General features: G+C 42.4%; 1 protein-coding gene across 1 annotated transcript in view; it reads right to left on the bottom strand.

Moving 5' to 3' along the window:
• MDN1 (midasin AAA ATPase 1) overlaps positions 1-26,184 on the bottom strand; it is a 462,551-nt gene that overhangs the window by 245,234 nt on the left and 191,133 nt on the right. Inside the window, exons 27-37 of the mRNA XM_077487249.1 lie at positions 19,000-19,141; positions 18,777-18,911; positions 15,759-15,897; positions 15,508-15,646; positions 15,290-15,420; positions 14,551-14,692; positions 13,993-14,122; positions 12,111-12,335; positions 3,855-4,052; positions 1,901-2,109; positions 280-402 (exon numbers count right to left, since the gene is read on the bottom strand). Of these exons, the coding sequence (XP_077343375.1) occupies positions 280-402; positions 1,901-2,109; positions 3,855-4,052; positions 12,111-12,335; positions 13,993-14,122; positions 14,551-14,692; positions 15,290-15,420; positions 15,508-15,646; positions 15,759-15,897; positions 18,777-18,911; positions 19,000-19,141 (1,713 nt within the window). The remainder of the gene's footprint in view (positions 1-279; positions 403-1,900; positions 2,110-3,854; positions 4,053-12,110; positions 12,336-13,992; positions 14,123-14,550; positions 14,693-15,289; positions 15,421-15,507; positions 15,647-15,758; positions 15,898-18,776; positions 18,912-18,999; positions 19,142-26,184) is intronic.

Below are 26,184 nucleotides of genomic sequence, written 5' to 3'. Positions count from 1 at the left end.
AACCTTAATGTTTTACAATTCGCAATTCTCTAAAATACTTTAGATTAAAAAGCATATGTAAAATAAGATCACGCTTACATCAATTTAACTCCATGAAAACGAAGAAAGCAGAGAAAAAGGTCACAAAAAACAAAACAAAAAAATCACTGCATCTACCAGATACTTTAAGCACCTCAAAAAGAGGTCAATGAAAATTATGCATTTTACTAAATAGAAGCAAAACAAAAATCGGTCTTAAAAGGCAACGGGGGAATAAATGAAAGCCAAAAAGTGACTTACTTCATCCAATACAATCCAGTGTCCAGCTTTTAAGGCTGACAGAAAAGGACCATCTCTCCAAGCAAACTCACCACCTTTGCCCCCTTCAATCGGTAAGTCGGTGCCAAATAAATCAGTCACATCCTTAGCAGCGGAAGCAATATGGGAAAAAAAAAAGAAAGAAAAGAAATGTAGCATTAGAAACCAAACGATACCATTCTAATACCCAATGCTAGCAGGAATGTATGATTTGCTTACAAGAATAAACTGCAGAGAAAACATATTTTCAACATGTTTGTTTGCTAAAAGGGCGTATGTTAGGTAATTATTTAAAAAATTATGTGCTAAGGCAACTAAGGGAAAAAAAAACTGAGTAAAGTGAGCTTTTTCTTGTAAAGTACAGTGAAACACATGGAGCAAGACGCATGCTTTTTCCATATCAGAGGGATTGAGTATTTCACCTCCTTCCCAGAGGCTGAAAAGAGGTGGTGAAGTGAAGCAAAGGTGAGCAAGTACATGTTGCTCAAGAAGGAGGAGCTAAGTGAACAGTTTACTTTGGGAAGGTTCACTTTGAGTAAATGTATTTATGAATACCAAGATCTGAAGTGGGCAAAGTTGGGAATCCTTGGAAAAGGTTTAAAAACACCAAGATACAGAGAACAGAGTATTTTTAAAAGCAGTTACTTTGTGTATTGAAAAAATGAAACCCTCTGAGCCATGCGCTCTATACACATTTGCTATGCTATAATGTCAGTCTAATTGGAAAGTAAAGTTTATTATGTTGATTAACCACTTGCTTACTGCGCACTTAAACCCCCCTCCTACCCAGACCAATTTTCAGCGCTGATGCAATTTGAATGACAGTTGGGTGGTCATGCAACACTGTACCCAAATGAAATGTTTATAATTTTTTTTCCCACAAATAGAGCTTTTTGGTGGTCTTTGATGATCTCTGATTTTTTATTTTTTTGGGGTTATACAATTTTAAAACAGGCAATCAGATTACTGTATTTATCGGCGTATAACACACACCCGAATTTTAAGAAGTTTAAGGCTTTATTTTTTACGCAGCCCCCCCACCATCTGCACAAATCACAGCCTCCACCTCTGCACTCCCGGGAGACCTCCCTCTAGTCTCCTGGGACAGCACTGGCAGCATACTCACATGACTGCTCTCCTCTGAAGTTTCCTAGATGATCATGTGATGGCTCTCCTCCTCCAATCGAAAGCTACACTCCAGGGAGGAGCTGGAGAGCAGCCAGAGTAAAATTGAGCTATTGAGGTATTTAAAAGCTTTGTACAATAACACAGGAAAAGCAGTGTAGGGACAAGGGGATGGCAAGTGATTTTTTTTTTTCTCAACTTTAGACTATGCAGACAGTGCTGTCCCAGGTCAGGAGAGTGTGAAGCCAGGCAGGAGGATGTGTGGCTCCCGGGGTGGATTGTCCAATCCTTGTCCCACATTGGTGAAAAAAACAAAACAAAAAAAAAAAACCTATATCAGCATATAACATGCAGGCACTGTTTACCCTCTATTGCCGGGGGTTGGGGCAATAAATAGGGTAGTTGAAACCTTAATTTAATTTTGATTAAAAATGTGCTAAACTTACTAACTTTTCAACAAAGAAAACCAGGACTGTACCGTTTGTTCAGAAAGGTTAATTCGCACAAGATGGTTTCCAGATACTTTGGCCAATGCAGCTACAAGACTAGTCTTGCCAACACCTGGTGACCCCTCCAACAGAATGGGCTTCTGCAGTTGCAGGGCTCGCAATAGCCTCTGTGCGTTCATTGAAGTGGTTTGAGAATCAAGTGCATAATTGCCTAAATCTTCTCCTTCAAAATTAGGACCTGAAAAATGACCAAGCAAGTTAAACTGTAACAGTACAAGCATTTTGTTCCAATACTTGTCTATGGCTGGCCACAGTGGTTGATATCTCAAGAGCAATGGGTAGAGATAAGTTGTAACAGCTGGGACCACTAAAGCATACATTTTTCAATTGTCTGAACACTTTCAGGTAGATTTGCCTAATCTGTAGAGAATTTAATAATTTAGCACTACAAGGATTCACTATTAGCCAAGGACTATTAAATTACTTAGAACAAAAATATATATAAAAAGGTTTGGGGGTTCTAACAGCCTACAGAATAAAATGGTGTTCATTGCAATACTTTTTGTTCACACCATATATGTGCAGCGGTCTTACAAGCGCACTTTTTTTTGGTTAGGAAAAAAAATTTACTTTTTTGAACAAACAATTAAATAAGACAGCAGTAAAGTTAGCCTGATTTTTTTTTACATTGTGAAAGATAATGTTACACCAAGTAAATTGATATCCAACATGTCACGCTTCAAAATTGTGCCCTTAAACATCTCCATAGGCAACGGTTAAAAAAAATCTACAGGTGAGTAATAGAGGAGGTCTAGGACTAGAATTACTGCTCTCACGCTAACGATTGTGGCAATAGTTCACATGTGTGGTTTGACCACCGTGTTTACATGGGATACCTCACATGTGTGGTTTGACCACTGTGTTTATACGGGGGCGCTAATCACGTATGTGTGCGCGCTCGTCGGGACAGGGGGGCTTTAAAAAAAAATGTTTTTTCTTATTTTTTTCTTCTTTGCTTTCTTAACTTGATTTTATTTTTTCATTAAAAAAAAAAAATAATTGGGTCAAGTTTATTCCTCTTAAAAGCAATGTAAACATCCCTTGTAATACAAAAAATATGACCGGTCCTCTTAAATATGAGATCTGAAAGATCTCATATTTGGGCTAAAATATAATAAAAAATAAAAATAAAAAAAAAAGTGTTTTCATTTGCAAAAACGACATTAAAAAATGGCCCTTTAAGACGTATGGGAGGAAGTGACGTTATGGCGTCGCTTCCATCCTGCTATGGTATGGAGATGGGTGGCCATCTTCCCCTCAGTCATCTCCATACCCAGCCAAGACACGGACCTGATCGCCTCCGCCGCTGCCGACGGCTCCAGTAAGCGGCAGAGGGTGCCAATAACGGTGAACTCGCGCCAAATCCGCCGCAGAGACCACCATGATCATAAACACGACCAGCTCCCGAAGAGATGGATACCTTGACTGTGGCAGCAGCTGCTGCCGTTACCAAGATATCCATCTTCAAAGTGTTGACATATACGTACAGGAGCCAGTTGGCAAATGGTTAATTTATTGTAGGACTCAGAAAAAATTGGAGAACTGCACATTTTTAGGTGAATCAGACTGGCAAATGATCAATTCACTCATCACTTCCTTACAGCTGGGCACGCCATAATCTTCTACCAGACTTTACTGGTACACAAATAAATGCAATGCATAAGAGGTTTGTTTCCTTTACTGCTCAAAGATTTTCCAGTACATATAAAAGTTACTACCAGTGAATGCTTTGAACCATAATAAGCACTCATCCCCATCCAGCAAATCCTACGCAACTCAATATTTGCCAATCGGCTACATCATTAGTATCCATTAATAACCGTATAGCCAATCAAAAGACATAACCAGTAGTCATTCCCAAAGCATTCAAACACACAATCATAATCAATTTTTGCACTGAAATGTATGAAACAGGCTACTTACCTCGAGGGATATAAAAAGGATGGATTCCAAAAGACTCGCCAAGCCAACTAATTTTTCGCTCCTTGGACTTCTCATACATTTGAAGCTCTGACAACACATCTTCATTAATCTCCATGACAGAAGCAAGCTGGTCATGCAAAAAACGCATACACTTTTGTCTGGCTGACACAGCAGCCTCAGCAGAGCAAAATGTAGTACCTGAAAAAACATGAGGAAATATTGTTACCTTACACAATATGGCTAAATATTCTAACAGAAAATTGTGTTAACGCTAGAGTAAAAGTTTTTCTTATATATTTAAAGCTTTTTCAAATTTCTTTGGTGTGTGTATTGAATGAGGAGAAAGGGATGTGAGAACAACCCCGGACATGGAAAAGAGACCATCTCGGATAGACAAGGTCTTGGTCTCAAGATCAGCTTGTCTCTTTGCAAAACAAGTAAAGGCCCTTTACAAGAAAGGTTTGTTTTTGAGCTGGCAACCCTAACAGACATAAAAGCCACCAGGAAGAAAATCTTACAAGGGAGGTCTCCCAAAGGGGCCCCATCACTCCACCCCAGTCAGATAGGCTGGCGTCAGTTGTGATCACTGTCCATTTCATAGGCAGGAACTACTTCCAGGACTGAATCACCGGGGGACCTCAGCCACCAGATCAGTGAGTCTCTGACTGGCTCACCTGGATCTGACGGCTGATTGGACAGACTGGGGCAGGGAGTTCCAGAGGATGGGAGAGGCTCTGGAGAAGTCTTGAAGGCGAGCATGAGAGGAGGTAACAAGGGAGCTAGAAAGCAGAAGGTCCTGGGAGGAGCGGAGGGGACGATTTGGGCAATCATCTGCAGATGAGGTTGGTGATGTAGATGGGGGCGATGTTGTGGATGGCTTTGTATGACATGGTTAGCATTTAGAATTTTACATGGTGGGGTAGGGGAAGCCAGTGAAGGGATTGGCAGAGAGGGGCAGCAGCCGCGGAATGATTAGTAAGATGTATTAGTCTAGCGGTAGCATTCATAATAGACTGAAAGGGGGGATAGCCTGCTTAAGGGTAGGCCATTAAGGAGAGAGTTGCAGTAGTCAAGGCGGGAAATAATCAAGGAGTGAACGAGTTACTTTGTGGTGTCATTAGTCAGGAAGGGTCCAATTCAGGAGATGTTGCAGAGGTGAAGGCGGCAGGATTTAGCCAGTGATTGGATATGGGGACTGAAGGAGAGGTCAGAGTCAAGGATTGCACCCAGGACCCTGGCATGTGTGGAGGGACCAATGGTTGTGTTGTTGATATTAATGGTGAAGTCATGGGTGGGGGGGTTCTGATCATGAGGGAGGAAATATAACAAGCTCAGTTTTAGAAAGATTGAGATTGAGGAAGTGGTGTGACATCCATACTTATGTCATTCAGTAAGTTGGAGATCTGTGACGAGATTGAGGGGGTGAGTTAAGGAGTGGAGAGATGGATCTGGGTGTCTTTGGCATAGAGGTGGTATTGGAAACCATGGGAGGTTATCAACTGGCCCAGTGAAGAGGTATAAAGTGAGAAAAGGAAGGGCCCAAGGACAGAACCTTGGGGTACCCCAATAGAAAGAGGAAAGGAAGTGGAGGAGATGGATTTTTAAGTGACACTGAAAGTGGGTGGAGATAGGAGGAAAACCAGGATAAAGCAGAATCGCGGAGGCCAAGGGAGCATGATTTGCTGAGGATGAGCAGGTAGTCAACTGTGTCAAAGGCAGCAGAGAGGTCTAAAAGTATGAGTATGGAGTAGTGGCCGTTGGTTTCTGCAATTGGTAGGTCATTGGTGAGTTTTATTAGGGCAGTTTCAGTGGAATGTTGTGGGCGGAAGCTGGACTGTAGGGGGTCGAGAAGGTTGTTATCCATGAGGTAGCGACTCATTTGGTCATAGATAAGGCGTTCGATGAGCTTGGAGGCAAATGGGAGCAGGGAGATGGGTCTTAAGTTGTTCAAACAGGTGGGGTCTAGTGAGGATTTTTTGAGTATGGGGGTAACCAGTGCATGTTTAAGCAGGGAAGGAAAGGTGCCGGAGGAGAGGGAGAGGTTGAAGATGTGGGTTAGAGAGTTGAGGATAGAGTGGGAAGGTGGTAGCAGGAATTGTGAGGGGACAGGGTCCAGGGAACAGGTAGTGAGGTGGGCTGTGGAGAGGCGTTTATTAACTTCATCTGTGGTAACTGGGCAAAAAGAGGAGAGTATTGAGCGTGGTGTTGGACCTGTTGTGTTGGGTAGGGGAGGAAGTTGAATGCTTGATATCTCCTTGCGAATTGTGTCAATTTTGCTACTGAAATAGTTGGCAATCTGTTGAGTGGCAAGCAAGATGGTGGGTGGGGGCAGTGGGGGGTGAAGTAAGGAATTAAAGGGTAGAAAAGAGTTGACAAGGTTTGGATGAGAGGGTTTTTATGAGAGTGCTGTAATAGGTTTGTTTAGCAGTGTGGGGGCAGGAGTTGTATTTGAGAAGGGCAGATTTGTAGAGGGTGAAGTCTTGCAGGGACTTAGATTTACACCATATTCCAAGAGCACGCCTGTGTCTCTTGAGACTTCTGGTGTCTGCCAGAGTTGTGGCAGACGGGGGCCTTGTTCTGCATGTAGCAAGAGGAGCAAGTACGTCTATGGAGGATGACAGCGTGTTATTGTAGATGGAAGTGGTTAGGTCTGGGCAGGACAGGGGTGTGATTTTGTCATAAAGGTAATCAGTAGCAGAGTGAAAAAGGGAAGGGTTGAGGTTGCAAAGGTTTCTGCGGGTAGTGGTTTGTAGGTTGGCAGCATGGGATGTAGGAAACAAGGAGAGAGTTAAAAGGATAAGGTTGTGATCAGAGAGAAGAAAGGGTGTGTTAGAGAGATTGCAGGGAGTGCAGTGATGGGAGAATACGAGGTCGAGTGTGTTACTGTTGGAGTGAATGGTAGTTTGTGTCCATTGTGTTAGGTTAAAAGAGGAAGTTAGGTTGAGTAGTTTAGAAGTGGTAGCAGTATCGCAGTATTAACATTGATTGGAATGTTAGTCACCTAGGATGATAGCAGATACTTCAGATTAGAGAAAATAGGGTAGCCCTGCAGAGAAGTCATTCAGAAAGTGTGACACTGGTCCAGGAGGTCAATAAATAACTGCGCCCCTTAGACAAACTCGAAATAAAAGACGAATGCAGTGCATTTAGAAAGAGCAGGGGCAAAGAGAGGGAGGTGTGGGAAGTTCCTGAAAGGTGCATTGTGGGGAGAGGAGAAGTCCAACACCACCTCCTTTCCGTCCACTGGGTCTGGTGGATTGAGTCCAACGGAGGTCACTGTGGGACAGGGCAGCTGGAGAGGTAGTGTCAGATCCCTGGAGCCAGGTTTCAGTTATAGCAAATAGATTAAGGGATTTGGAGAGGAAAAAAGTCATTGATAGAGGCTAGTTTGTTGAAGACTGAGCGGGCATTCCAGAGGGCAGACCCAAAATAAAGGGAAACCCTGTCTTGCCTCATTCATATTGCTGTGTCCCATTAGGGATCTAGGCTTTCCCTGTCAGGGTGAACATACCCCTAAAAGGGTATGGTCTTAAAGGTCTCGGAACCATAGAGATGAGCCCCAGCAGTGGACATGTAGCCACCCTGCTGCTAACACATTGCACTTTATGCCAAGGTGAGCACCTAAAGCAGGATCCGGTGCCTACAGCAAACAGATTGGTCCTACACAGTGGGATCTACGTACAGTCACCAAGATATAACATGGAGGTGTACCAATACAAAGATTACCTGGGGAAATAAACTTGATAGTGATGTGGCTAAAAAAGTGGCTAAATATTTCTCCAAAAAGGATAAAAAGCCTAAGATTTAAGCATGCGAGAAAAAAAAAAAAAAAAAAAAAAAAAACACAACTGGAGCTTCATGGAGTGGGTGATGTTATCTGTCTCTGCGTGCGCATTAGGGGCAACCCTTGCAATTTTTATGCCTGTGGCCAATCCCCTGAAGGAAGCCTGCATACAACCTGTGGTCTATGAATAAGCCATGATTCCTCTATTGTACTATTAAACTACAAAATATTTTATCAGTAAAATCTGTTTCTTGCCGTGCAAGGACACAAAGTCTTTAGCCATAGGTTATATGCAGTTAACTTCAGGCGACTGAGGTGTATAGGGGTTAGACGCCAGCTGCCGTTTTTTTTTTTTTTTTAGGTCTTTGGTCCTGCACCTATTCTTATATTTTCCTACTGATGCCATCAGGTGAGCAGCAGATACAGATGGTTCTATTACTGATATTATGTATATGCAGCCTGCGTTATATATGTTTACGTCTAAAATGGCATTGGATGATGTATACCTTTAGCCACATATTTGTCAGGTGCTGCATACCTTCTGTTTTATGTATACAACATTGTAGCCAAGACTCCCAACCTGTATGGCTTGATGAATTTATGCAGGATGTTTGTGTGTGGGGTTTCTTTAAAACACACAATTTTTTCTTCTATTTTAGTTAACGAGATGCAGGAATTTGTTCAAAGCCTTAGAGACATGTATCCAGATGTCGCCACTTATTCCCCTAATAGGATAATATAATTTACCTATGGAATTCAGAAATTGTAGCCTGTAAAATGTATCTTCATATAGCCATCATCTACTTTACTTTTGCAGTTTACCACTGTTGTGATGACAGAAATCGCACACTGTGGTCAAGTTTAGTTCTGAGGGGATCTGTCCACGAGGATATTCATTTGTAACCACGGTGCGGTATAATTTATAGCTACATATAAATCTGGCTGTATATGCCCAGCCTTTTATTAGATCAACTTATCTTCACTATTTTTCTGCTAGACGGAGGGATACATGTCCCCTAGTGTAAGACTCCCATGCTCGACAGGGCAGACTTGCACGCCATTTGGATCCTCTGCAGTTTGTTGGCCTTCTGGGTAAAATAGCCTGCATGGTATTCTGTCATATTTGTATTTCACTGGAACTATGTAACCTTTCTTTTTAACTTCTTATAGCATTAAAATTATGATGTTTGCTCTATAATAAATAAGTACTCTACTACACTCTCCTGAAGAGGTTGTGTTCCCCATGATTCATGTTGAGCATCAATTGAGTATTCAATATACAGATGGTATTATGTGTCGGTTGGTTTTTGTCATCCCCTGTTGATATTCCCATCTGTAACTTTATACAGCTGAAGATACGTTTTCTGGTCTATAATCTACATCTCCTTTGTGCGTTACCATGAAAGTCCAAAATCGCCTCAAACTACTTCCTTCTCTAATATTCACTAGTGAACTGAAAATTGCATTTTAGGTTAGCCTGTAAAAAAAATTTTCTTAGAGTTAATTACAGGACATATTCCAGCAGTGTCGTTTGGGTTATTTTTCTTCTGGTCATTGTGTTTTTTGTTTTCACATAAGATGGCTACAGCATTTTAAATGTCAATTTTTTTTTTACTTTTCCAGTCAGTCGGTTTTACTGACATTCGACATCAAGATCCTTTCACTACATGACAATACTGTATTGGCTCTTTTTCTGCTATACAATGCTGTACTGCTTTGTTTGGTTTGTTGCCGTGTTGAAACTGAATAAAAATTAAATTAAAAAAAATAAAAATAAAAAGACAGGAAAGAGAACTTTACATTCATGACTACTTGGGTTATGCTGCGACCTTCAAGTGAATGGGCACTGTCCTAAAAAAAAATTTAGGCATCAGTGTTAATTTTGGCAGCAAATTTCAATTTAGTTTTAGTCTTAGGACTAAAATGGGATTTTAGTTTTAGTCCCATTTTAGTCTTCTGCAAATGTTTTAGTCGTATTTAGTCGACTAAATCTCCAGTACATTTTAGTAGACTAAAACTAATTTTAGTCAACTAAAGTCTAATGAGTCTAATTAAACTGTAATGCATTAGTTAACATTTCTCTACAATTTCCAAACTCATTATATACTGCTGGAGTGAAAAATCTAATATGTTATTATGGCATTCAGGTATAAACATGCACTACAGACCAGTGTTAATTTTGAAGTCAAATTTCAATTTAGATTTAGTCTTGACTAAAATGGCATTTTAGTCCCATTTTAGTCATCTCGGTTTTTTTATTCGTATTTTAGTTACCTAAAATAATATTCAGTCGACTAAAATGTTTTAGTCGACGAAAATTAACGCTGTTAGGAGTCCTTGGACAAGACATAATCCCAACCAGCTAAGCCAATTCTCCATTAAGTGGGAAGAAATGACAGGCAAGAGGGCAGAATCGCCAACATATGAAGTGCTCCAGGAAACAGTTAAACAAAATACCCTCATTACTTAATCATACATCACAGGGCAGAGAGGACTTCATATACATGACTGGAATGTCCCAAAAGCACTGAACCTGTGGGGTGGGAAACACAGCAACAAGGCCAACCGCCCAAAACAGAACAGGAAGGAACCCCACTACAAAGCCGCCTGCACGATATTTTGCTGAAACTGCCATCCAACAAGGTTTGAACATTTTGAACTTTGTAAATGTGTAAAGGACCAGGAAGCAGTCATTCAAACTGGCAAAACAGAATCTTGATGCTGAATCGTCCAGGATGCACTGAAAATGCTGGTGGAATAAGCCTTGACCAGTAAAGGAGAACCCTTGCACTTGATGCCACAGGCCTGAGAAATGAGCTGACGAATCCGCCTAGAAATAGTTGATACAGTAGCCTGACCCTTGCGAGTATCCGCAAGCATAACAAAACAGAGAATCCAACAATAGAAATTAAGCTGTAGACTTGAGATAAACTTGAATAACCAAGGAAAAATGCACGTTGTTAGGATTAGGTTAAAAGGATGGCAAAACTGTGCCTTTATTCAGGAGGGCAAAGAAACCACATTAGGTAAGAGGATAAAACCTTCAACTCCACCTTATCCACCATAAAATCCTTTTCTCTGTAGTTCATTAACTGAGACAGCTCCTTTCTTAGACCGTCGGGTTATTACGCGACCTTCAGGAGAGGACTAAGCAGAACATGTACAACAAAATCTGAACTTTCTAGTTCCGCCCAAGGGGCAGTCCCTTCAGTAACAACCCCCCAGCCTACCTCCTGCAGCCTCAGTACATTAACAAGCAGTAGAACGTAGAAAAAATAGGAGGGGAGGGTGCTTTGTCAGTTAGTGAATTACAGAGAAAAGGATTTTACGGCGAGTACAAAAAATCCTATTTTCTCTTACATTCACCGACTGACAGCTCCTTAGACCATTGGGACGTCCCCAAGCAGTGCCAAAACAAGGGGTGGGAAAAAGCATAAAAACTTCACCCACAAAAAAACAGAATGTGGGAACACCCACTTCACCCACAAAAAACAAAAAAAACAGTGCTCCCCAAGGCTGATATTTGTCCTTTAATGGTGCTTAATCTCTAGGTCTACTCCTCACTGTAAAAACAGCAGGATCCTGTATATAGAAAAGGAGCGCGGACGCCATCCTTTTGCCTCACACATGGAGGAGATGTAGGCCTTCCAGGTACGATGATATATCTTCCGAGAAGATGATTTCCGTGCTCTCAACATACTTGGAATCACCGAGTCTGAAAGGCCCCAGTTCCTCAACACCTGGCTCTCAATAGCCATGCCGTTAAAACCAGCGACTGTAAAGCAGGATGGAGAATCGGACCTTGAGACAGTAGGTCCTCTCAGGTTTCCTTGGATAGGAGGCTCAGGTATTCTATTTGGCCCAAAAAAGAACAATTTGAACGGACAGCCCCAGCAAGGACTGTTCCAGTGGAGCTCAGCACAGCTTCACCCATGACCGACACCTTAGACACTCGCAAAAAAACTGAGATACTCCCAGTAATGAGAGGGGTTATATAGGGTATGCACTTCTTGTCTTAGGGTATGCCAGTGTCCATCACCTAAAGTTGGCCTATAACCCACATAGTAACTACTATGGCTCTGTGTCCCCTGATGTATGAAAAGAAAATAAGATTGCTTCATTTTTTTAATTCTGTAAAGAAAACTTCAATGTTTCTCTTGATGCATATTACAGATCATATATCTGGTTGTTGTCACTGTTAATTTATGACATTTTATAATTATGGTGGTACTTTTCATCATATGATTCTGAAATCATGTTTGTGATGATTTACTTTGCTGGCCATGTTCGAAATGTTCCAAAGGCATTTAAATATTTAATGGTGTTTTTTGCTTTGACAGTTGACTAGAAGGGAATATTGCTATTGTAAACAGTACACCCCTTGTAAAACTAATTCTTGCAACAAAAAGGTATAAATAATATAATATATGTAATTTAGGGGCTATTAACTATGCAAACTAGGTAACACTCACCTGATCCTATGCCATCAATGTACACCAAACATGCTGCATGTATAAATGCCATTACGGCATTAAGAGTTGTCCCAACATCTTCTTTAACCGACATATCATCTGCCGTGACATTGATAAAATTCACCCAGGAAAGTATGTCTCGAATACTAAGTATGCAACGGCGACCAAATTCTTGGTTGATTAGCCATTCAATGAAATCCATAATCAGCTCAGCTATACCACCATCTGCAATATATGATTAATTCACAGATCTTTATTACTACAAAATGATTTGTCTTAGCAGGTGTTTCCGGGTCAAAGCTGAATGCAGAAAATAAAATGGGCTATAAAAACACGAGAATAATATTTCCCAGTCAACTACAAACACTGATCATTTCAAACTCATCACATTTTAACCACTTCAGCCCCAGAAGGATTTACCCCCTTAATGAACAAGCCATTTTTTACGATACGGCAGTGTTATTTTAGCTGACAATTGCGCAGTAGTGCAACGCTATACCCAAATAAAATGGATGTCTTTTTTTCCTTAAATAGAGCTTTCTTTTGGTGGTATTTGATCACCTCTATGTTTTTTGGGAGTTTTTTTGCGCAAAAAGAAAAAAACCTGACAATTTAAGAAAGAAAAAAAAACGTATTTTCTACTAAAAAACATTTTCAAGAAACAAAATTCTCCATCAATTTAGGCCAATTTATAGTCTGCTACATATTCTTGGTAAAAAAACAATAAGCGTAAATAGATTGAGTTATAGTGTCTACAAAATAGGGGATAGATTTATGGCATTTTTATTTTTTTTTATTACTAGCAATGGCGGTGATCTGAGATTTTTAGTGGGACTGTGACATTGCAGTGGACAGATTGGACACCTAACCGAAATTTGAGACTTTTTTGGGAACCAGTGACATTACAGTGATCAGGGCTAAAAATATGCACTGACATCGTACTGGCAGAGAAGGGATTATCAGAGGAGATCAAGGGGTTAAAGGTGTTCCCTGGGTGTGTTTACTAACTGTATGGGGATGGGCTGCCTGTGAAAACACACAGATCTGTCTTACTGCATAGCAGGACAGGATACTTTGCGTCATCCCCAGACAGAACGGAGATCTGCGTTGTTTACTTTGGCAGATCCCCATTCTATGTCTGCGGGAAACTATCGTGGGCAGCTGGCGGACAGAGTCCACTGGACACGCTGATCGGCTCTCTCCCGCTGGCCAATCGGCACTCACGCCCACAGAAAGCCATGTACGAGCCCAACGTACACCTACGACTATTTGCACAGCCGAGCCAACCTGCCGCAGTATAACTGCGGCGGCTAGTCGGCAAGCAATTAAAATCTTTAAAACGTTTCCAATTATTCTGTGTATAGACATTATCCCTTTCACGGCTATGTCTGAATGTTGTACAGACCTATAAAATCACTTTAAGCAGGTCAGAAAGCCTTATGGACAAGACATTCCTCCTCCTGCTATAAGCCCATGGTCACTTCAGTAACAATAACTTATATGAGAACTACTTAGACTCTGCTAAAAACAAAAGGCGGTGATCAGCAGCTAAAACGCTGAGCTAGTCACCTGAAATAGGTGGTGCACCCCCTGCCCCAGTGAAGGAGGCCAGTACAAGGATTGGTGGAAAGTGGGGTTTGGGTCTAATTGGATAGTGAAACGCCCTTTGTGGCTCCCCTGCAGATGCCGGCTTTTCCTCCTCACCCACCAGCTTTAGGTGCTGCAGAGGAGCCACAGAGGGATTTAACTACTAGATACCATCCATTGTTTTGACTCCCCCCTCCCCTAACACGAGCAGGAGATCTGTGTCCGAATGGAGAGCAGCAATAAAGGCAATATTAACTTTCAAAATCACGTTAATACCTTTAGTTAGAAAACTTACCACTGCTGTCGGTGGAGTCAACACATAATCGAACATTCAGGTTATGTTTAATTATGTCTACTATATCTTGACGATCATTACTCTGTGGGCACCAAATTTCTGTAAATCTGTTACGTAGGGCAGGAGACAGCTGTGAAAAGAGAGCAGCTACCTTAGACCTATACTGTAACCAATGGCAAAAAACAGCATTATTGCACTATGCCCTGAACAGACATTACACTGGACAATGCTCACAGCACAAACAGGATTTGTTTTGGTAAAACATTTTTTTTTTTAAACCTGTTTTTGCCTTACAGCAGTTCGATTTCTAAATACAGCCTATAAACTATTTTGGCACCTGAAGCCACAAGACCTCAATTTGCAAATTAGCCGATACAGAATCATTTGATGTGTTTATTTCCACTATCACTGGGATTCAGTGAGAGGGTTATGCCATATATGTATGACTGTCTAGGAATGAGGACATTTTTTTAAAAACACAAATATTTTCTTTAATCTGCATGGTGATGACAGGTTTCTCGCCTAGACGAGGAGTGGAACAAAATTGACAAACGTTACCTCTTTCTTTCCAAAGTCACCACCAGGGTTCATTGTAGCCAAAATTCTAAACTTAGTCCCAGCTGTTAAGAACTCAACATCACCGTCATCCTCTTCACTTCCCTTTTCAGCCAGTACCAATGTCTTCTCAACTTCAAGAACACTGTACAGATATAAATCATATTTTAAAAAAAAACTTACGTGCTAAAGTTCAATTTGAAATAAACATTTTCACTTTAGCATACATTGAAGGTCCTGAACAAAGAGCTCTACTGTAGGGTTTAAGTAAAATGCATTGCAGCACTGCCCAATCTGTATACTGCTGCATCCACTTTGAAAGGGGGCATGTGCCTCTAACATCAGGGGTATGAAGCAAACAAGTTTATTCCTAAATGGGTAGGTAAAGCCTGAAGTCACAGTCACTTGTAAGAGAAGACACAGTAATCCTGCTCAGTAGTGCCCTGGTGCTTCAATGCTCCAACCTTAACCGCCACTATAAGTTTTGCTTCTTTATTAATAAAAGTTACAATAAAGCAGAAATGAGCTAGAGAGGTATTAGCAGAAAAGAGTTGTATGAAAGTAGAAAGCTTTTCTCATGAGTTAGTCTTGCCTCACAATAACGGGGTCATCTAGTGTACATCACTGCCTCTGTATCCCCCCTTAAGTCACAATATTACAGGACTGTTATGATAGATCTGATCACAAAAGCATTCAATTTTTTTTAGAGAAACACACTAATGAAAAAAATTTAAGTACCAACCTGTTCAGCCTCTCCAACACAGAGTCATCCGCTAAAGAGATTTCATCCATCAAGAAAAAGCCATCTTCTCTCATAGCCAACACTAAAGGACCATCGTGCCACTCAAATAGTTTTGTGTTTTCTATATCCTCCTGTTTCAGATAAATACTCTGTCAGAAATAACAGCTCTAGACTGCAGTGTAGTGACAGTTTAACACCATCTGTCCATGTTTACTTACTTTACTCTTGGATCTATGTCTAATAGGCCGCAGTCCCCCCAAAAAGTCTGAGGTCTCCATGTGCTGGTGACAGTTCACAGAATACAATGCTTGGCTTGACAATGCTGCAAATAGCTGGCATACGGTGGTTTTCCCACACCTTAAAATTAAGCAAATAAAAACACACATAAAAGATCTCAACAGAGATGTTAGCTGCCATAATTTCTCAAGTCTACACAAGGGGGGGAAAAAAAAAAAAAAAAAAAACTTACCCAGTATCACCAACAAGTAATATTGGTTCTCCAAACTCTAAAGCCCGACCCACAAGAACAGCAAGTCTTCTCATTGCCTGGGTCCATACAATATGGGAAAAATTCTCATCTGTAACACCAGTCTTAACAGATAGTCTTTCTGAATAAAAAAAAAAAAAAAAGAAAAATTAGGCATGATTTGTTGCTCAGGTGAAAATTGCAGCCCTCACCAACAAGGGTGCTTTCTGGGGTCTTCAGGGATGCCTTGGCAAAAAAAAAAGCAAAAAATTGGCACAAATTTCTTAACTTCACCTCTAAAAAGGTGTGTGGCTCAAGTAGGTGAATGCTGCTGTGAGTCATAAAAGTACTTTACATTTTAGAATGGGGCGCCCCAAGTATGTGAATAATTTTAAAGAGTGCCTTGACTGAAAGAAGGTTGAAAAACACTGTTCTACTGAATTGAAGCAAAAAAGTATCCTTCCGTACGTCAACACTTTAATCATGTGGCCTCTGATACCTGTAGGCAGTGCCTCACATCCAAAAGATGCTCCATATATAGTAGGACTGTCCCCCTACACAAAAATTGTGGTTACAAATCCTTACACTATACTGTAAATTAATAGCAACTCAAATTCCACTTTCTCCTATGGTGGCGCTTCTCTATTACTCCTGGACCCCTCAAGACAGCATAAAAAGATGTCCTTAAACCCAGCTATTGGAGGGAAACACCACCGTACCTCTCCTTGTGGAATGGGCAATTGAACCAGATTCCAAATGGGACTTGGAACACTTGTTAGCACAGGAGACTGGAAGGGAAGAGCAATTCAAAATGCAATTCAAAATAAAAAGACCTCCTGGATCAAAGTTTTGTTATTCCTTTGTTATTCAGGATTGGATAAAGGAATACATTCCCCATCTTCCAACCAGCCATGATGTAGGGACTCCTAGCCCTCTTCATTCAGTCTAAGCACAGCCCATCTTCTTTCCTTCCTACATTCTGAACTAGTATACTTCCAGTCACTTCTCTACCTACTACTGGAAGCTAGTCTTACATCCCAGACTACCCAGTTCTTATTAATGGTTGCACTTGACAACTGAATGGTATTACTTTTCACTGTTCTTGCATTATGGGCAGTCTTTAACCAATTTGATTGGGCAGTTTACCTCCTAGCTACTCCCTAGATGACCCGATATGGTAGTGCTTCAACACCACTATCTTCTGAATATTTATCACCAGCAAATAAGTACAATTTTTGTGGTATGTACATTCTACCAGTCATGAACAATCTGAAATATAAAATTTTTGAAGTGTGTGTTTTGTATATGTAACATCTGTTTTAAAAATGTTAAGATTAGAGTGTGGTGGTTAAGGATTCTTACTTCAGACTTCAGACCCTGACTTTTTAAGATATTTATAAAGGATATAGGGTCTGGGATTAAAAACATAATTTCAGTCTATGCAGATGACACCAAGCTCTGCAGTGGAATAACACCTTTACATGATGTTTCCAACTTACAAGCAGACCTCAATGCACAGTTTAATTGGGCAACTATGTAGCAAATGAGGTTTAATATTGATAAATGTAAAGTTATGCACGTATCTTTACATACTAGGAGGAGTACAACTGGGGGAATCAATGGTGGAGAAGGATTCGGTTGTTATGGTATATCATGAGCTTAATAGCAGCATGCAATGTCAAGCTGTGGTTTCAAAAGAACAAGTCCCTTCTTGTATTAAGAAGTATAGACTCCAGATGGACATCAATAGTAAGACCTCACCTTAAATATGCTGTTCTGGTGCCTAAAACTGTTCACAAAGGTTATTGGGGAACTGGAGAAAGTGCAGAGTGGTTCAAATAATGAACTTGGCGTTTAGTTACTCACTGTAAGGTCATCCCAGAGGACAAGGGGGCACGATCATATCCTAGATATATAACTGGATACTAACATTTATAGGTAAAGTTGATTCAGGGAATATCCGTATTGCCTAAGGCTTTGCTGAGGTTTTTGCCTTCTTCTGGATCAGCTGTGGGTAAAGGATTGTGTATATGGGATTGTAGGATTCTCCTCTTCCTCCCCCCTCCTCCCCTTTTATTGGTTGAACTAGGTGGACTTGTGTCTTTTTAAAAAAAAAAAAAAAAAAAAACTACGTAACTAAGATTGAACTAAAAAGCAAAAAAGTACACCAGTAAAATGTTTTCATAATTTAGCTGCATGCTGTGAGGATTGGCTTCAAATGGGGAATTTATGAGCCAATCCATGTGCAAGAGGGCATTTTGGGTCTAACTTTCACGTATCAATAAAGTAGACAAGTGGTTAACCCATACAGGGGTTTATTTCAGCTAATGCAGCTAGACAGCCAGCCTCCGGGGTATAGGGTCTACCCAACTTTATCTGTGCAGGCTCTCTGCCTGTTCCATCACAGACTAAGCTAGGTACGCATGGATCAAAATTTGGCCAGTTCAGCAGGGACCGGACGGACCCAACTTTACATACTAGACAGCGGGTCGCTGTCATTTTCTGGCTAGCATACCTGCCTTTTGGGTCAGAAAGACATGGACACGTGCCCCAGAGTGTCCTCTTAATTGGCTGAGACACAACAGTGGCACCATTTGCTCCTGTGGCTGTCAAAGTCAGTAAGCCAATCAGGAGAGAGAGGGGCAGGGCCGAACAGCAGCTCCGTATCTGAATGGACACGGAGTTGCAGCTCGGGTACCCCCATAGCAAGCTGCTTGCTGTGGGGGCACTTGACGGGAGGGAGGGGTCAGGAGCAGCGAAGAGGGACCAGACAAGAGGAGGAGCCAGGCTGCTCTGCAAAAAAACATATCTCACAGATCAGGCAAGTATAACATATTTGTTATCTAAAAAAAATAAAATTATATATATATATATATATATATATATATATATATATATATATATATATATATATATATATATATATATATATATATATACACACATACACACACACACACACACACACAAGACTTCACAATCACTTTAATGGTTTTTGGTTCATAAAATAAATAGTCTCACCTAATTGCTTCTGAACATTTTCTGCAGAGAAGAGGGCTTGTGGCACCACCTCTTTCTTAAAACACTTTTTTAGGACTTTCAGTATTACATCCACCTCTTCCTGCTTCCTTACTCTTCCAGCCAGTAGCATAAAACCTATTTTAAAGTGAAGAAAGCACTTGGAGTTGTGCAACTTTAACAATCATGATTTTGAATAGTATAACAAAGGAATATATTTTCATACCGTCATTTGCCAAATGCTGAAGCCAGTCATATTCATGGTTTGTTTGCTGAGACAAACGGTACCTCTCAGCCCAGCGGAAGAGATCACGGAGCGTAATAAAGCCATGCTTTCCTGCAAACACTGAGGATCCTCTTCTAAGAGACTGAAATTCAAATCGGGAATTATTAACCAATTAATGGAATTAAAAAAAAATGCACCCTTGCACTGGGTTAAATGCTTGTTATGTCATGGAGTGCATGAATAGGGTAAATAACTTGCTCCTCACTCCAGCAGGTTACCTTTAGCTGTGCAACCTGTGCCCCACAGCCTGCTCTATGTTGTGACCAGTTCAGATCACATCACACTTCAATTTCGTCAGCATACAAAACAGGGTTCATGTCCCTGCATAGTGCATGATGACCAGACTCTTTCCGCAGAGCTTTGGGCTGATGAGGAGAGCGCCGGAGCAGGCGTAAGTTAAGTACTAAAGCCTGTACTTAAACCCCTAGATATAACACACATTTAACCTTTGCTGTGTGGGTGGCCCCTCTGGAAGGGTGAATTTTTTTATTTAAATCCTGGTGTTGGACTTTAAAGTGGGGGGGGAAATGCAAATAAATCTGAAGTCAATTTTCTGTAAAATGCAAAATGGCTTAGTATCTAGCAGTGTCAGAAGTATCAAAACTCCTTAGATGGGTGGGTGCTGTGTCTGTCAATGAGAAATTATTTATGTCAAGTCAAAAAATAGAATTTTTATAACTGCTTACCTATAAAATCCTTTCTTGGCGTACATCATGGGACACAGCCACAGCAATAACTGTATGGGTTATATGGCACCTTCGGGTGGTGGACACTGGCACGCCCTAAACAGGAAGTTCAATGCCCCATAGAACCCACTCCCCTTACTGGAAGTACCTTAGTTTTGTAGCAAAGCGATGCATGTGTAACCAGAAAGAGGCGAGGGACCTCTGTGTCCCGTGATGTACTCCAAGAAACGGATTTTACAGGTAAGCCGTTATAAAAGTCCTATTTTCTTTATCATACATCATGGGACACAGAGCCACAGTGGTAACTGTATGGGATTGTCCCAGAGCAATGCCCCCTGAGGGGAGGGGACACAAAAGTAGGGTGCAATCAGACCCGAGCACCTATACTGCTGCCTGCAGCACACAGTGCCCAAAGGCAATATCCGCTGCCTTCTTACATCCACCTGATAGAATCTGGTGAACGTATGGACTGAAGACCAGATTACGACCTTGCAGATTTGAGCCATGGAGGCTTGGTGATACACTGCCCGTGAAGCACCAACAGCCCTGGTGGCGTGCGCTTTGACCTGAAAAGGTGGACTCTTCTTCAAGCCATAAGCTTGAATAATTACCTGCCGAATCCATTTGGCAATAGTGGATTTTGATGCTGCCTGTCCTTTCCTAGGACCTTGTTTTTTTTAATCTGAGCAGTCGCCTTCAAATAGATCTTGACTGCTCTCACTACATCCAAAGAATTTATTGACTTTTCTTCCTTAGAATAGGGTTCTGGAAAAAATTAAGGTAAAAATAACCTGGTTTAGGCGAAAACCTGAAACTACCTTTGGCAGAAAGCTAGGATGAGGACACAATACCACTCTATCCTTGTGAACAATTAAATATGGCTCTTTACAAGAAACAGCCGCCAACTGATACCCGTCTTGCAGAGGAAATGGCTACCAGAAAAACTAGCTTCCTTGTCAAAAGAATATGTGGTATCAGCTCAAAAGGCTGTTTCTGTAACGCCGACAGAACTAAATTCAAATCCCAAGGGTTCAGGGGTGCCCTAACCAGTGGATTACCCCCTAAATATATATAAAGCGTCAGATCAAAGAATGCGAAGCAAGCTGATGCTGAAACAATACTGATAAGGCCGAGATCTGGCCCTTGATCGTACTCGAGGCCAGTTTCATTTCTAGCCTCATTTGCAGAAAGACAAGAATTCTACCTATGACATTCTTCCGACGATGCCAAACCCTAGATTCACAGCAAGAAACATATGCCTTCCAGACTCAAATGATCCTTGAAGCTGGCTTCCTTGCATTAATCAAGCTAGGCATCACTGAGCTGAAAGCAAACGATTCCTTAGAATGTGGCTTTCAATAGCCAAACTGTTAAATTTAGTGTTTATAAAGTAGGGTGGAACACTGGTCTCTGCGATAGCAGGTCTGGACGTGGTGGTAGGGGCCATGGAGTCCCTACCACCATTTTTACTATTTCAGCATATCAAGACCTTCTGGGCCACAAGAACTACCACTTCCTTTCTGGCGCAAAGTTGAGGTAGCAGCAGAATAGGAGCAAATGCATAAATCAGTGAGAACTGATCCCACAGGGTCACCAAGGCATCTGTTCCTCTTGCGAGGGGATCTATTGTTCTTAAAACAAAGTTGTCGATTTTGTTGTTGAACCTGGACGCAAACAGGTCTACATCCGGGATTCCCCATTTTTGGCATATAGCCAGGAAGATGTCAGGGTGAATGGACCATTCCCCCGGGAACATCTGCTGGCGACTTAAGTAGTCTGCCTGCCAGTTATCTACCCCTGGAATGAAGATTGCCGAAATGCACAGCACGTGTTTCTCTGCCCAGGTTAGGATATGGTTTATCTCTCTCATCCAGGCCCTTAGGGCTAGACGCGCCACTCAAATTTCAAGAATGTTGATGGGAAAGGTCCTTTCGGTTCTGGACCATTTCCCTTGGTCAGATGCTTCTTTAGGACTGCTCCCCAACCGGAAAGGCTGGCATCTGTTACCACCTTCCAGGTAACCGGTAAAAAGGACTTCCTCTTCTGCAGATTTTCGGATATCCTCCCCCAATTGAGGTTCTGGCGCACTTTTGGCGACAAACACGTTGGAAAATCTAGTAACTGAATCTTCTTGTTCCAGGCCACTAGGATACTGTTTTGCAGCAGTCTGAAATGAAACGGAGCATAGGAAACTGCTTCGAATGAAGCCACCATCTTACCCAACAACCTCAAAAGCGAATGGAAGGACCCTTCTTTGCCCTGACCCCTTGGACCAGCTCCTTTATGGTGCTGATCTTTGCCTGGGGTAAAAACTTCTTCTGGGCTGTATCTATGACCAGTCCCAAGTACTCTAATCTAAAAAGGAAGAGAGCTGCCCATGGGAACTGATGTAATGGCGGTGGGAGCGGCATACCACAGTCTGATGCCATGTTCCCACTGCCTGGAGAAAAGCTATCCAGGTGGGGGGGGGGGGGGGGGACATTCCTAGGAAGAGAAAACCCCTTTCCCACGATTTTACCTGGAGCCTGGGCCAGAGGAAACCTGTAGCTTATACACAGACGAGACTGACAAGCATGGAAAGGCTCTTGACAGCCCCCAATGGTGACTATAGGCATAGCAACATTTACTTTAAAGGAGAAAACCAACAGGAATTAGAAAAATTCCTTAGGAATCTCCCTTACCTTATCCACCTGCAGGGTTCTGTGGTAACAGACCCAATCTTCACCTCTCATGGGCTTTAATCGAGGAATCCACAGCCCTGGGCCTGTAAAAAGCACCCCACCAGGAATATGGCTGAAAAAAAAAAATACTGGATCCCAGGGTCCAGCTCTCTAAAAAGAAAATCGTTACAGGTAAAACCTTGTTTCTTCGGACACAAGGCCCGGGTATCATTCAATTTGGTTCTGAAGAAGTGCACGGAGGTGTACAAAACGTCAAAATAACCCTTGCAGTGCTAGACTGCAGGCTTCAAGCATGTCTTCTGATCTAGTAATATAGGGAGCTTTCTATGAGATTTTTACACTTGTGGCACCGCACTTTATAGCCTACTAAATGCACAACCAATAAAATACAGCAAACTGGATTTCCACCTTAACAGCTGACCGATGGCCTGATAGATCATGTGACCACACACCACGAGTAACTTTCTCCTGGAGCATTCACAACAGAACGGAAGGTCGTCCTGATACTACAACGCTACACACTGGACAACACTGATCAGCCTGAGAGCCACTGTACGCTCAGCCGTCAGACTGCAGAGACTGACACGAAGTGGCGGTGAGAGCTCAGCTGGGCACTTCGATTTTTAATCAATTTTCCCTCTATCTGCCAACGCTCCTCCTTTCCACCTATGGAAGACTAATTACTATAGGAGAGTTTGGTGAAATGTGGAAAGTATTTTTGCTTCGGTCAGCTTATGGGTGCATTTTACGTAATTTAGAGACCCTCCACTTTATACTCCGAGTCAGTCAACGTGATGGATAAAATGACATTTGCCAATGAGCTGAATGGATCAAACAATTAGTATGCTGTTTTTTCACCTGGGACTGCTGGCCAACAAATAAGCCCTGTATACTAAGGTTTCTAATAACTTGCTGAGATTTTCCTGTGAAGCATGTAGTTTCTGCAACATGGACTGACTGAGCAGCATGAAGAGTTTTCCTTCTGTGGATACATTCAGTTTAATCCTTATATCATTGCTGCCACTGCCAATATTAGATTTTTTTTTCACCATTTAGTGAGTAAATTAAAAGCTATATTATTGTGCTACTCCTCTCTGCCCCCTGGATGAGGACTATGTCTTTTTGACTGCATGAGCACTCAATTTTTATTCCAAGCATTCCAATTCGCAGCATGTTTTTAACACATTTTTTGGTTAGGTATAGTGAGATGCACTGTGTTAAATAGGACACATTGTTTTCCTTGCATATGCTCTAAACCTTTGTATTTGTATGATATATCTCCACCCCCCCTCCCCCCGCCCCATTTTCATTAAAGCCTATTATACATTTTTGTACCCTAAGCCGTGGTTGACCATTCCTTTTTGCTTTCTGGGGACTCTTGTCCACACCAAAAATGCATTTTTCCATATAGCTCCATTTGCGACATCGTCTTATTAGGACGAACCAGCTGGTACTGAACCTACCTGGTGAGGTTGGATTCTTGGGACTGTTTTATTCACCTTTTTTTTACCATTCAATTCAGCCTAGAAAAGGCACTTTGAATGGATCGGTTGTATGGCTTGCCCCAGTAAGGAATATTCCAGTGGAGCTTAGCACAGCACATCTTTACTCATGATCAACACCTAAGAGACTGAAGAAAAAATACTCAGGTACTCCCGGTAAGGGGGGGGGGGGGGGGGGGGGGGATGTTATATGGAGGATTGCATTTCCTGTTTAGGGTGTGCCAGTGTCCACCACCTGAAGGTGCCATATAACCCATACAGTTATTAAAGAGGAGCTGCACCTAAAAAAAAAAAAGAATTAAAAGCCAGCAGCTACTAATATTGCAGCTGCTGACTTAATAAAAATCACACTTACCTGTCCCAGGGTCCAGCGATGTCGGCGGCAGATGACGAGCGATCGCTCATCTCGCTGCTGCCACCGCCGCCATCCTCTGTCAGGGAATCGGGAAGTGAAGCATGACGGCTTCACTGCCCGGTTCCCTACTGTGCATGCGCGAGTCGCGCTGCGCGTCTCTTATGGTCCCCCGTTGTGTCTCTGGGAACTGTGTGTTTCCCAGAACACAACGGGGGGGGGGGGGGGCGTCTGCGGGGGTCTGCGGCGGTCTGGCCGGAAGTGGGTACAGTTAGCTGGATTATCCAGGTAACTGCACCCCCCTCCCCCCTGAAAGGTGCCGATTGTGGCACCAGAGGGGGGGAGGGATCAGATAAGCGGAACTTCCCCTTTAGGGTGAAGAACCACTTTAATGTGGCTCTGTGTCCTGTGATGTACGATAAAGAAATCCCATTTTCTTTCATTCATTGACAGGCAGCGCTTCCTTATTCAGAATGATAGGGATGTCCCAAAGCCTTGAATGAATGACTTGTATAGCGCTACCTACGCAAACTGAATCGCCTCAGGGCACTTTTTGCTGCCGGTGTCCACCTGCGGTATAGTGCAGTCCTTTGCCCCATGGGGTCCTAGCTAGCTTACAAACACATACAACATACACATATTTGGCCAATTTTTTCAACAGGTTCTAATTAACCTACCAGCATGTCTTTGGAGTGTGGGAGGAAACCGGAGTACCCGGAGGAAACCCACACAGGCACAGGGAGAACATGCAAACTCCAGGCAGATGGTGTCATGGTCAGGAGTTGAACCAGCGACCCTATTGCTGCTAGGTGAAAGTGCTAACCACTACACCACTGTGCCTTGCCAAATCATGAGTGTGCACCGATGACCAAGTGGCCGCCTTGTAAATTTGCAGCACTGATGCCTGATGACGGAAGGCTCAAGAAGTACTAAGCACTTGAGTAGAGTGCGCTTTAACAGGGAAAGGAGGAACCTGAACTAATAGAATAGGCATTAGTCACAGTCTGTCTGATGCATCTAGAAATGGTCGCAGAAACAGCCGACAGCTCCTTTCTTGGCCCAACAGTGACCAAAAACCATTGAGTCTGTCCTCCAAAAAAGACACAGTGGCAGCCAAATACACTCAAATCGCCTAAACCACATCCAGGGCATGCAAGGCAAATTCCCTAGGATGTTTTGGCCCGGGGCACAGGAAAGGCAACACAAGGTCTTCATTCAAATGGAAATCAAAGACTACCTTAGGACGGAACAATGGAGAAGGGCGAAGAACCACCCTATTTTTGTGGCCCACCAGGTAAGGCGTAGGACAAGATAATGCCGCCAGTTCGACACCCTGCAAGCAGAGGCGAAGGCCACCTTCTGAGACCGAAGCAGGGGAATCCCCCGAATATTTTTAAAAGGGAGGATTCTGGAGAACTGAAAGTACCAAGTTCAAACCTCACGGCAGTAGAGGGGACCACACTGGTGGCGTCAGATGTCAAACCCCAGGAATAAAAAGGGTACAAAGCAGGGAGTGCGAGGCCAGGGGACGCTAAAAGAAGACCGCCAAGGCCAACACCTGGCCCTTGATGGTACTCAAAGCCTATTCCTGCTCGACGCCCCATGGAAGAAAGGTCAAAACCGAGCCACCGGAAAGGAATGGAGGGTGAGTGACAGTCGCTTTCCACGTCAGTCTTCCTAGGAGGTGGACTGCCTAGCTTTTAGGAGTGTCGGGACCACCAATGCAGGCAAATCTCTATCCTTCAGTACCTGGCTTTCAACAGCCAGGCCGTCAAAGCCAGCAGCTAAAGCAGGATGGAAGATCAGCCTTTGGGACAGTAGATCCTCCCCTGAGAGGCAGCCACCAGGGGGCATCAGCAACCAGGTGCACCAGGTGGGCAAACCAAGACCGACAAGGCCAGGAT

This window comes from Lithobates pipiens, unplaced genomic scaffold, assembly GCF_037356315.1.
Source record: "Lithobates pipiens isolate NorthernLeopardFrog02 unplaced genomic scaffold, aLitPip1_a1.2 Scaffold_18, whole genome shotgun sequence".
Lineage (NCBI taxonomy): Eukaryota > Metazoa > Chordata > Amphibia > Anura > Ranidae > Lithobates > Lithobates pipiens.
Note: the sequence above shows the minus strand (reverse complement) of the source record. Positions and strands in the feature narration are given on the sequence as shown.